General features: G+C 41.8%; 1 protein-coding gene across 2 annotated transcripts in view; it reads left to right on the forward strand.

Annotated features, from left to right (window-relative positions):
* The first annotated feature begins 1,837 nt into the window (after positions 1-1,837).
* Positions 1,838-13,815, forward strand: part of LOC143122129 (uncharacterized) — a 45,601-nt gene continuing 33,623 nt past the window's right edge. Inside the window, exon 1 of one of the 2 annotated variants that reach the window (XM_076282942.1) lies at positions 1,838-2,226. In XM_076282942.1, the coding sequence (XP_076139057.1) occupies positions 2,177-2,226 (50 nt within the window). In that variant the 5' untranslated portion in view covers positions 1,838-2,176. The remainder of the gene's footprint in view (positions 2,227-13,815) is intronic. The other variant, XM_076282941.1, reaches the window with a different exon arrangement.

The raw sequence follows: 13,815 nt of genomic DNA on the forward strand, positions 1-13,815 counted from the left end.
CTAAGTCAGTATACACACATTCATTACAGTTTATAAAGCAATCATAAAAATGTACATTACATGTACATTCATTTAGCAGATGCTTTTATCCAAAGTGACTTACAGAATTAGGAGTCACATTCCAGCTGCCGTGTAGAGGAGACCTACTACTGCACCAGTCAATACTACTAGACCATAAAGCCTCATAATGATTGGCCTAGGTCTATATATCTATTTATACAGCCATGACAGCACTCATAAAGGTTATTCTGTAGACTCTTATAGCTTTAAGTATCACAATGCATTATACAACTTCTTTAGCCTCTGTAGTGCAATCATTCATTAAGCTACTGCCATTATCAAGAGCTAAAATAAGTATACCATACATCTCTAAAACGATCTCTCCATTTTCAGTTTATTAAGGCCTGGTAAGAAATGATGATTAAGAAACACTATGCCAAGTCATTCAGAGAACTGAGCACTTATCAGCAGCAGTGGTGGAAAATGGGAATTCTTTTGGAATTGGGCTGCTTTTCTCTGTAAAGACCAACATCACACACAGGAAGAGAGACTAGGCTACATCTTCACATCACACACAGGAAGAGAGACTAGGCTACATCTTCACATCACACACAGGAAGAGAGACTAGGCTACATCTTCACATCACACACAGGAAGAGAGTGTAGGCTACATCTTCACATCACACACAGGAAGAGAGTGTAGGCTACATCTTCACAGCAACACGATCTCCACTGGTTCTGTTTCACTTTCATAGCCTGCTTTATTGTAACAGAAGACTATGTATTTCTATAGTTTATACATTACTGGTATGTGTGTGACCAGTGAAGCTGGAGCTACGTTGTTGTCTTGCACTACGGTCCTCTCAGGGTGTAAAACTACAGCCAGTTGTTAAAATAACCAAGTTGTTTGATAAGCAGTCTCATGATCAGATGGAGAGGGCATATAAGGCATGTTGATTCAAAGCTCTTATATCACACCAACATAGTCATCATTCAATGTTGACTTATTAAGCTATTTAACTTTTTCAAGTGACACCTGCGCAGAGAGAGCGGTTTCTGTCGATCCTTCTTCTGTGTTTTCGGCTCATTTCGGACTCCAGACGGAGTCGAGAGGAACCCCCCCGCGCTGCGCTTCCTCTGATAGAGGCCTTATGGCGACATCGTGAGGCAGTAGAAGGGAACTGCTCTGCTCCTAACGTTCCCGCGTTAGGTTTACGCCCCACCCATCTCATCAAGGCAACTGCTCTGTGCATAATCATCGAACTGGATCCCGAGAAGTCTCTTGTATCAAAGTTCTGTTAGGGACATGGTGGGAATTTTTATTGAGGTGGAAATTTACTTCGAGCTCCTATTCAGTTCCCTCGCATTCGCAATGCAAACCTATTGTATTCCCTTGTTTAAAATACATCCTGGTATTTAAGAAAAAAACTATTGTTCCTCCCTTGTACGAAGTTTGTAAATATTACAATCATTATTTGTGGCTGAAATTTTAAACTTTATAGCTCGACGGCGTAGGCAATGCATGCAACTCATCTAACTGTAGTGCGTAACGAGATGCGCAAAGTTACTACGTTGGAGCAATGCACAACAATGAATGGACCAGCAAAAAACGCGGTCAAATAATAGGAACTCATTGGACGAACGTTAAAGGCGGGCTATCCTATTCCTTGAGCTACTTCTTCCCTTGTCCCCACAGTGTGTGCTGATCTGACCACCATATGAATGGGACTACTACCTCAGTTTGTATGGTGACGCGTAGTAGTATATGTGCACATGATTAGTGTTTTCACTGACTGCATATTTAAAAGCAAAATGTGTAGACCATGTTTAGGAACATGAATTGCACGTGTGTTTGTTAGGCTACATATTTCTGCTTTAATTCCCTAGTGCCCAATCTAATTGAATAGATAACACCGGTTCTGCTAGGGTTTACACAGGGTATCTCCATAGGTTCCATAACTGTGGTGTGACAATAGAAGTATCCCGACTTGGGAATACCCTGTAATACGATATGGCAGTGTCAGTCTCCTCCGTGCCAACATTGTGTGCAGGTGTCGAGCGCCTTTGTTGATGCCTATGCCTGAGGAGGGGCATCTTATTTTGCAGTACATCACGGAAACAGAGCTTCGTCTCGAACTATTGGCGTTGGAGGCAAATAAACACACAGACCGCGGATCATGGTAGCAGAGATGTTGAGCTTTGGAGACAACAAGCATCTGGAGGAAGGGTAGGTTATGCACTAAAGCGACTAAATGAAATATTAATGATGATAAAAAGATGTAAGGGGTGTACGTTTCACACGGGTTTCACATGTGTTTCACTTGATCGAACAGTCTGATTTGAAGTGTTTATTGATGGATAATGTCAAGGTCTTGAGTGCAAGAGGCACATTTGTGACGACAGCATAATGGCTTTAGAATGGCATTTTTTTCGGTTTAAGATGTTAGTTAAATGGCTGACCCGTAATGGATAACAAACGGTTGCCATTAAAACTCCTCGAATGTACTTTTCAGCTGATCTAAAAGTCAGACAATTTAAGGTTCATATTACCCAACATTGCTCTGATACTGCTCAGAGAAGATTAAGTTAGCGTTGGTGCAGAGTTACACTTCCACACCAGACACCTTAGATGAGGCGTGTGTTATTCAACTGGAGGCTGTTACCTTAGTTGTAACATTTTACAAATGTTGCTTTTCTTTTCGACAAAAAAAGTATCAACGCCACGTGCTCCGCGGCAGTGCTTTGTTATTAACGTAGCCTGTGTTGTTGTTTGCGTTGCAACATCATCGTTTCCTTTTTAGGATGTCGTTGTTAACGACAAAACAGAGTAGCCTCAGAGAACAATTGAAAGAATTAGTGTATTTCGAGTAGTAGCCTACATCATGTGTTGCAGTAAACATATCAACAGCAAACAATTTAGTTCGAGGCTTTGTTTTAGGTGGAATGTAGGTCATATACTTCCATGCCAAGTTAGCGTTACCGGGCTTCAGTTGCACCAAAGATTGTAGGCGGAGGTTGCAGCTCGTTATACACGATGTTACTTTCATTATCTATAACAGTAGCCTACTGAAGCTGGCCAGACATTTTTGTTTAATTATGCAGGGTTTAATTCTCTTTATCACGTTGCTATTTAATATAGGCTATAAGATCGATTGATGAAGTACCAATAACTAAACGCAAAGTATCGAATAACAGCTGGGATGACTTTGATGTAGCGCATACAATGTTTTGACCGCTGCGTTTAAGCATGACTAAGGGTTTTGTGGTCTAACGCCTAACCAAATCTAAAAACTCAGAATAGAACATTTGAATGTTGAAGCTGCACCCCTTTCCTCTACTGTCATTTATTCCCTTCTGAAATAATGTTGTATTGAAATTCAAAAATGCCCAGTATAGCCTACAGTAAGCTTAATTATAACTCATTCTGTCTCACATTATTTAAGACCTCTAAACAAAGTAGGCAGTGTATGCAGATTAACATATTGATCTTGGTGAACAGTATCATATCTTTATAGCGAATTTCACCCAAAGGTATCAAGTGAATATAGTTAATAATCCACTTATAACTTTATCATAAAATGTTGTTAATAATCCACTCATAACATAATCATAACATGTTGGTATAATCACATTATTTCCAATATCCTTATATAACCTCAGTGCTTGAGATTGTCGTGACAAAACAAAGGCTTAACTCAACAGGACAGAGTATAGCGCATAATCTATACCCATCTTATCATAATTTACAATATGTAATCGTATAAACCGTTGACAGTGTTTTATTATCATATCACATGAAGCAGGTCATTGTGTCTAGAGATAAGGACTCTGAAGAGTCATTGCCGTGCTCCACAGATAACCACACAACTCCCCCAGACAATCACAACTCACTGAGCCCCACACAAAGCAATTAAACCAGGAAACACAACCACTGTACAAACACTCTCCACTCTTTGGCAAAGTCATTTCAATGGCTGATAAACGCACCTTTCATTTCCACTAGCCACCTGTGTAATTAAATCCTGAGGAGATGCTTTTACACTGCAATGTCACCTGATGTACAGTACCTTGCAAAAGTCTTAGAAACATTTGTCTTGAAACTCTTGAAAGTGAAGTATAGCAATGGTACAATTTTAGGCAGTTAGAAGAAAGCAACAACTTAACAGACCGCAATTTATTAGAAAATAGAAAAACTCAAGGCCATCAACTTTGAACACGCAGAGACCATTGTCACTTGAATATCTCCTGAAGAGAGAGAAAGAGTTAATCCATTGAATTGAACTGAATTGAAATTGAAAGTTCTCTGAAATGTGTGGGCCTATACCTGCCATGTACCTCAAACACTGTGCAAGTTGTTTTGAAGACAAAGGGAGTTCACACCAGTTATCACTTTATTTTTGTTTACTGCATATTATTATGACATTTCATAAATTTACTGTTTATTTTGTTATGAACAGTAAAAGCTTTTACCCAATGCTGTAGCAGGATGGGTTATTATTTTTGCTTTAATTAATGCTTTCACTGCCAGCCTTCAGTCGTAACATCCGCAGTGGGACTGATAATTACAGCGCTCATCCCCAAGCTCGCCCTGAGAAAGCTAATTGGTTTCAGATGAAGAATGTTTTTGGCTTTAGAACCAAACCTCAAATTGCCCAGAGACTAGCCCTTTCTTCAGAAGAACCAATCAAATTGCCCAGAGACACTCTATGGTGCCAGCCCTTTCTCCAGAAGAACCAATCAAATTGCCCAGAGACACTCTATGGTGCCAGCCCTTTCTCCAGAAGAACCAATCAAATTGCCCAGAGACACTCTATGGTGCTAGCCCTTTCTCTGGAAGTAGCCAGTGTGCTCTCTGCATATGTAGCCTGTCGTCTTTAGGCCCATTGCTATTGCTAACACACATGACCAGCTCCTTGATCTCCTTGGACACAGAGTGCAGAGTGTCTATTTCACCTGCTATACTGTAGGCCTGAGGCATTGTGTAGGGGTAACAAACGCCACCTGCTGTAACAAACACCACCTGCTGTAGGCCTGAGGCATTGTGTAGGGGTAACAAACACCACCTGCTGTAACAAACACCACCTGCTGTAGGCCTGAGGCATTGTGTAGGGGTAACAAACACCACCTGCTGTAACAAACACCACCTGCTGTAGGCCTGAGGCATTGTGTAGGGCTTTCAAACACCACCTGCTGTAGGCCTGAGGCATTGTGTAGGGGTACAAACACCACCTGCTGTAGGCCTGAGGCATTGTGTAGGGCTAACAAACACCACCTGCTGTAACAAACACCACCTGCTGTCCGTCAAGGTGCCAACCTGTGCCATTCTGTGCCAACCTGTGCTGTCACTATAGCTTGGCGTAAGATAGACAGATAGATACTTTAGGCAAATATAGGCAAAACTTTCACGCAAAAGGTTTATGCAAAAGATTTATGCAAAGCATTTGATGAAGATTTTGTTGCATTACCTCATTGATGTTTGCTTGCATTACCTGATGCATGTTTGCTTGCATTGGGGCCTCGTGCATGGGGCGAGTCTTGCATGGGGCGAGTCTTGCATGGGGCGAGTCGTGCATGGGGCGAGTCTTGCTGGGGGCGATCTGCTGAGTTTCAGTGGTCCAGATGCAGAGGCTCATTGCATTCTCATTCTTCTTTAAATGCGCCTTCCTGCCCCTAACAGGCATGTGTTGTTTTTCCATCACCCTCAGCATTGTATTTTCTCATCAGACAAAAAAAACACAAATGCGTGCTGAGACCTGCCGTGACCTACTTCTAGCCCAACAAGTTTTTCTTGTGCAGTTTCACTTCTCTTCATCTCTCTGTCTGCCGTCATGGTTTTTACTACCAGTCAAGCAGTCAACATCAGGCGCACGTGCCAACTTGTAGAGTGTGGAAATGTAAATTTTATTAGTTGCTTATTGGAGTTGTTATTGTTTTGAGATTGCTGATCTGAACGTGTGCACTGATACGGCGCTGTGGTCATTTCTGCTCCTCACGCTGCGTGTTGATCAAAATCTCTCAGTCTCGCATAGTATCTGTGAAAATGGAAACGGAAACCTAGCTCTGTTTGATGATGTCATCACTCATCAGGTCAGTGTGTGTGGGTCTGGTCCGGCGGTAATAACGCTGTAAGAGTGGGCCGTAGTAGAGGATGGCGGAGCGGGAGAGGATGTGAGGATGGCGCTGATAAGGGCTGCAGGCAGCTGGGACGCCGCTACTTCCTGTTATGGGCGCAGGCTCGGAGGAGCGGGAGAGATCAGAGGGCGTGTGAAGGACAGGAAGGCACACTCCTGATGGGTTTGCATGAGTGCTGTGTGTGTGTGTGTGTGTGTGTGTGTGTGTGTATGTGTGGCAGCCAGGAGCATGCTGGGTGTGTGTGTGTATGTGTGTGTGTGTGTGTGTGTGTGTTTGTGTGTGTGTGTGTGTGTGTGTGTGTGTGTGGCAGCCAGGAACATGTTTGTGTGTGTGTGTGTGTGTGTGTGTGTGTGTGTGTGTGAGAGAAAGTCAACTAAACGGTTAGTCTCCTCCCCAGTTTACAGGCATCAGAGTTAGGGCTGCACAATATATGGAAAACATGCGATATGCGATAACATTATTGAGTACTGCGATAACGATATAACTTGCGATATTTAAATATTTAATGTTTTTCTCCATTCTACTTGCTGCTAACATAGACTGTAGGGTGGGGGGGGTAAATTTATAATTACAGAATTAAATGTATAATTTTCTACATAAACAATAGAAAATATACTGCTCAAAAATTAAGGGGACACTTCAATCATACACTGGATTGGTGCTGACACTGTATGATTCTGAGCATAAGAAAAACTTTTAAGGCGAGTGTTTTATTTTGCAAGAACTGTCAGACATTCTGTGAATGTAGTTTGAGAATGGAGAAAAGGGTGGAAGGTTTCAAAAAATGGGTTTGAACAATTGTGGAAAACTGTAAGTATTCCTTTCATTTTTTGAGCAGTATATTATGTAGCCTAGGTGGACAGCTAAGATACCCACTGACTAGGCTATCGAAGTTGTGTAGAAGATGTGCTCCAAGAAAATCCTCGTAAAAGACGGATAGACAGCCAATCTGAATACTTGTGCACCAACCAGCGGAATATTCCACATTTTGCCAGCCTTTGCTGGGCCTAGCAAAAAAGCTACTGTACTTAAGCTATATCGCTGCGGTCACTCATCTAAAATCTTAAGTATCCCAGTCTGTAACCTCATACGCTGCGCATCCCACGTTATTAGGCTACCGGCATGCCGCGGAAAGTGAAAGTAAGTGGCTGCGATCACACTAGTGATGGGACAACCGACTCTTACACGCAAGTCGGTTCAACCGGACGGTCGTTGGTTGGCCTACCGAGTTAATAGATTCGGTCACCGGTTCGCGCGACGGGGGGGGTTATATGCGTTACTTCCCCCGCCATATCGCTCCAAGACATGTAGCCTCAAGCTGCAAATGTCATGCTCTCCATGTCGCTGAAATTAGCTGACATACACACTCATATTGACCTACACTAGACTCAAGCACTGCCCATGGTTAGCCTACATTCGGTCTTGTTCAGTAGTCAGCTGTGCGCGCGGTCTCCTCGTGAGCCTACCAATAGCCTATTCACTTCTAACATTTAACTTAACTACCAAGATAACATAGCCTATGTCATATAATATTTCCCCCCTTTGTAATTTAGGATATGAATTTCAATGAACAATTCCAAGATGCACGAAACATAAAGGCTTTCAACTTACCAAGAACCTAGACACCCGTTTGATTACTCATGCATTAGCACGGTTACGGTCTCTAACCTGTTGTACAGTCCTCGTGACAGCCTACCAACAAACATCTCATTTAACAACTACCAAGATAACATGACGTGTATTTGTATTTTATATCCATCGGTAATGTAGCCTATGAACCTCTATGTAGGCTACATAATCACCTAAGATGCACGAGAAATAAATAGGTTTCTGCGATCGGTTGATAACTCAAACTTGCGATAACACCCGTTTGATTAGACTCATACCCTCGGTTACGGTCTCCTTCAGTAGCCTGGCGCGCGGTCACTTCGTGAACCTACTATGAAGCCAGCAACATTCACCTCTCTAACATTTAACTTTCTAACTACAAAGATAACATGACGTGTATTTGTAGGCTATGTGATGAACTTCCCCGTCGATATATGAATGGCCATGAACACAAGCATCTACGATGCACTAAAACAAGGCATGGTTAATAACTTGCCACGAACCTAGACAACCGTTTTGGTTACATAGACTCATAGCCTATACCTCGGTTACGGTCTCGTTTAGTAGGCGAAGTAGCCTGATGCGCGGTCTCTTCGTGACAAACGAAGCCAGCAACATTTAACTTTATAACTAGGCTACCCAGGTAGCCTATTTGAAGCGTATGTGATGTAGGCTACTTCCCCATCAATAATGTGTAAATTGAACACAATCATCACAATACTAAGGCTTGGTTAATAACTTGTCGAGAACCTAGACCGTTTGATAACATTAGACTCACAACTACGGTCTTGCTCAGCCTGGCACGGTCTTCGTGAGGCTAAGCAACATTCACTTCTCAACATTTAACTTTATAACTTTAAGATAATATGACGTGTAGGCTAATATGAGATGTAGGCCTACTTCCCCATCGATAATGTGTGAATTGCCATGAATAAATAATCTAGGCTATGATGCACTAAGGCTGGTATGAATCAAACTTGCCGAGAACCAGATAAAGGGTACAGCGGTTGTTGCACGGTTACATTCGGTCTCATTCTGTCTCCTCGTGACAGCCTGCAGCCTACAGTCATTCACTTCTAAGCATTTATTTAACATGACTAGGCTACTAAGATAACATTAGGCCTATGTGTATTTGTAGGTATGTGATATAATACTTTCCCATCGATAAAATGTCCATGAACATAAGCATCTAGTTTGCACTAGAAAGGCTTATGTGATCGGTTGATTACAACTTGCCGAGAACTGTTTGACTCGTGTGGCAGCCACGGTTACGAGGCCCGGAGAACCTAGCGAACTGTTTGACTCGTTTGACAGCCACGGTTGATACAAGAAAATGTATCAAAATGTATCGAAAATTAAGTAATCTTTGCGGTATGTCCATCGCAACCCCTAGTCAGAGTCTCACTGTGTTCACTCATGTGACTGGAAGAGTTGCTGTGTTCACTCACACCTGGCCTGCTGTATTGCTGTGTTCACTCACACCTGGCCTGCTGTATTGCTGTGTTCATCACGTGACTGGATGTGTTGCTGTGTTCGTCACGTGACTGGAAGTGTTGCTGTGTTCACTCACACCTGGTCTGCTGTGTTGATCACATGACTGGGTGTGTTGCTGTGTTCACTCGCACCTGGCCTGCTGTATTGCTGTGTTCACTCACGCCTGGCCTGCTGTATTGCTGTGTTCACTCACGCCTGGCCTGCTGCGTGACCTCAAGTACAGAGACCTACAGTGTAACCACAAGGTAGTGGAGGACTAAATAGGCTACTGAGCGCTTTCTCTGAGCGCTACGGCATCAACTGCACTGTAGAAGCTACCGGAGACTTGATAAAGTATCGATCACTAAATGTTAAAGGAGAATTCCGGTGTGATTTTGACCTAAAGTGTTTTGAAACATGATACCGAGTGTGAACGTATGTCTCATAGCCCATCTCGGCTTGTCCCCTGCACTCCGAAATCTGGCGCTAGTTAGCCGATGCTACCAACAAGGTGGTCAATGGTGGTGCCTTATTCCAAAAATAATTCCGTGGAAATGCATGGATTCCAGTTGCTGCTACTGGAAGAAACTGTAATCCATGCATTTCCACGGAATTATTTTTGGAATCTGATCCCTTATAATACCTGTTCATTCTTACTCGTCGCTCGACTTATCGTGACTAAATTCAAGATGGCTGCAAACGCTAAACTTCGAGAAGATACTGTCTGTATAAATCGTCTTGTAAGTAAACTACCAGTGCTTTTTCAAAGTTCTCAATGTCTCGTTTTAAATGTCAGGGCCCTTGGAAGTCTACCAATGAAGTGTGGAGATACATTGAGCCTCGTAAATGGTGTAAAACAGTGATTTATTTGCATGGCTATGCCGATGCCGAGGCACCACCATTGACCGCCTTGTTGGTAGCATCGGCTAACTAGCGCCAGATTTTGGAGTGCAGGGGACAAGCCGAGATGGGCTATGAGACATACGTTCACACTCGGTATCATGTTTCCAAACACTTTAGGTCAAAATCACACCAGAATTCTCCTTTAAGTAGTGAAGAAGAGCGTAGGGATGGCTTTGATGCAGGGCCCGACCGATATGGGATGTTGAAGGCGATACCGATTTCGATATTTGAGTTTTTCAAAAAACGATAAGTGATTAATCGGCCGATACTCATTTTAAACAAACACAATGAAAATGTTCTCCCATAACAAAGTTCTGATTAAGTAGATTAGGTAGAACATTATGCATTTAAATAGGCCAAACTATCTGGTTTCCTAAGTATGATCTGTTAATTAACGTTACTTTTAGCCTTTGTAAACCATATACATCCTTGCTTCTGAAAATGCCCAGTGTAGCGTACAGTCAGCTTCATTGAAACTCATTCTGCCTTACATTATTATTATACCTATTCTAAACAATGTAGGCTACATTAGTGTAGCCTACGCAGATTAACTTTAATGGTCTTGGTGAATAGTACCACTTCTCACCCTGTTAATAATCCACTAATAACATAATAATAAAGTGTTGGTATAATCACATTATTTCCAATACCTCAATGCTTGAATGGGGTTGTTGTGTCAGACTCAACTCAACAGGACAAGGTGGAGCATAATCTATATGCATATAGTCATATAAACTGTTTACAATGTGTTATCATACCACATAAAACAAGTCATTGTGTCGAGAGGTAAGGACTCCACAGATAACCAAACAACTCCCCCAGACAATCATAACTCATAAATCTTAACAGGCTGCCTTTGTCTTGCCACCTGTGTAATTAAATCCTGTGAAAATGTTTTACAGTGCAATGTCAGCCACACTAGCCTGGTTAACACCAGCCTTTATCTCAATTGAAATTGTGTCTGTTCATTCACCTCCCATTGCCAAGGGGCATCACCAATGAACACCGATCAAAATCAAAATGCCTCTGGAAAAATTAGATAGACCTACATTAGGGTGGTTCACAAAATTAATTTTCACCGAATTTTGCCAGATCGCGTTTTGTCTTGTTCCAATTGGCATTGTAAGCATCTGTACCAAAAATGGAGTCAATTGCTGCACATTTAGGGGTGGCACACTTTTTCACAATATTGACACACAAACAATACATGATGTATTGGTATCCGGATAAAACCATTGCAGATTCTGCATTGAAGAGCATTGGATGACATTTGTGGTATCTGTCAGAAGAACTCTGTTTTTTGATGCTCAGCTCACCACCATTGGTGGTGGTTAGTGAGGTCCCCCCTTCCCTGTGAAGCGCTTTGAGTGTTTAGAAAAGCGCTAAATAAATGTAACCTGTTGTTGTTGTGTTGATGTTGAAGAAAAAGAGACAATGCTGAGAAATCTTGAAAGACGCCCAGGGAAGAGTATAAGTACAGGGACAGATTATTAATGACCATACTTATCTTTTATTTTGTTCATGTTTCTGGTTCCTGCGAAAGTTATGCATTCTTAGGTTGAGCAATTGTGAAAAAGTGTGCCACCCTTTACTGGCGTCCTATTGGCTCAATTTTTGGTACAGATGTTTAAAATGTCAATAGGAACAAGGCAAAATGCGATCTGGCAAAATTTGGAAAACTTTTGGTCATACCATTATATTGTGAACCACCCTAACCTACATGTACAACCAATCAGGGCAATGAAGGAAATGACATATGCAGTGCAACGGAAAGAAACGTCTCATCAAACGAGCGTTTTTCAAAACTGCTTCGACGTCAGTATGTTAAGCCCGCCTCAACGGTTGTGATTGGTGCCCGGGTTTTAGGAACATTGGAAATGGGAGAACATGGCCTCTTTGCCAGACGGACCTGCAGTGCAAATTCAAATTGGCCAAAGGTTCGTCTAGGTTCTCCCAGGCTACCAACACACAATACTGTACAAAAGTTTAAGGAACTTTTGTTTCACAAAACATTTGTCTTAGACAGTTATCTGCCATATTTTAGACTTTTGTTGTTACAGGATAGACTGTCATATCATGATTTACATTGTCAAACACTCTTGATATAACACTCTTAGGCCTGGCCTGCTTTGTGACCTCAAGTACAAAAAGTGACTACAGTTTGTGAGTTAAAGTGACAACACTTTGTGAGATATCGCCAAGTAACAGTGTAACCAAGGTGATAGAGCACTAAATAGATACTAACATGGCTAGCTTACTGAAGGTCATAGAGCACTAAATAGACACTATGGCTAGCTTACTGAAGGTGATAGAGCACTAAATAGACACTAACATGGCTAGCTTACTGAAGGTGATAGAGCACTAAATAGACACTAACATGGCTAGCTTACTGAAGGTCATAGAGCACTAAATAGACACTATGGCTAGCTTACTGAAGGTGATAGAGCACTAAATAGACACTAACATGGCTAGCTTACTGAAGGTGATAGAGCACTAAATAGACACTAACATGGCTAGCTTACTGAAGGTTTTCTCTGAGAGCTCCAGCATCAACCGAACTGTATAAGCTACCGGAGGCCCTAGGTCATCTCAAGGTCACAGGTTTGTAACAGATCTCATTGATGGACTATGTGCATGCTTGCATTGGGTAATGGACTGAAAACAGTTTTGCCTGTTTATTATACAGAGATTTGTTTGAGTTGGTGTAGGCCATGTACAGTGTAAGTACTGAATGAGGATAATTAATGGTGACAGTGATGAGGATGGGTAATGACTAAAGCATGGGATCCAACAGTTTCAGATCCCAAAGCGACTTGTCTGAGCTGAGGGAACAAAGTGCAACACATGCTGTGTACAAAACATACAGTATAGCTCTAGTGTACAAGTCATTCTCTATCCAAAGCGTACAGTACAGCTCTAGTGTACAAGTCACTCTCTATCCAAAAGGTACAATATAGCTCTAGTGTACAAGTCATTCTCTATCCAAAACGTACAGTATAGCTCTAGTGTACAAGTCATTCTCTGTGCAGTGGGCCACGGATGTCCCTAGGTGGCAGTATATATCTGTGTAAGATATTTTTACTATTCATGGCTGCAGTTCATTTTTCCTCCACTTGTGTTGTCTTGTTACTTCCTGTTCTGTGTTCCCAGAAGGCAACAAGTGCCCCTGACGGCTGGGCTCAGTGTGGGCTGGAACTCAGGGTTCAGCTCAGTCCATGGTGATCATGTCCCTTTAGCTCAACTTGTAGTCCCAGTGTAAACTCTCAATTTGAGGTGGCACGTGTCCAGCACTTATAAGCAGACGTGCTGTTTTCTGTTTTACTGTAAAGATTTACATTTATTCATTTGGTAGACCCGTTTGTCCAAAGCGACTTACAGCAATACAATAACATTTTAGCTATTAAATAACATCTGAAGCATTTTAACATGTAAGCTGTTAAATAACATCTGAAGCATTGTAACATTTAAGCTGTTAAATAACATCTGAAGCATTTTTAACATTTAAGCTACATAACTACAGCTACAGCAATAGAATAACATTTAAGCTGCAGTGACTAAATGTTAAATAAATGAGACCATTATTTAGGAATTACCACTGCATCTGACAATACGAGTACTAGAGGATAGGAGTGCCTACAGTTTTTTACAATAGCTTAAACACTAAAATCAAAAGTATCCCATAGATAGCAAAACCTTACAC

Source organism: Alosa pseudoharengus, unplaced genomic scaffold (assembly GCF_046254945.1).
Source record: "Alosa pseudoharengus isolate Yale_2024_CS ecotype anadromous, Long Island Sound unplaced genomic scaffold, YU_APseudo_1.1 YU_APseudo_1.1_scf_13, whole genome shotgun sequence".
Lineage (NCBI taxonomy): Eukaryota > Metazoa > Chordata > Actinopteri > Clupeiformes > Clupeidae > Alosa > Alosa pseudoharengus.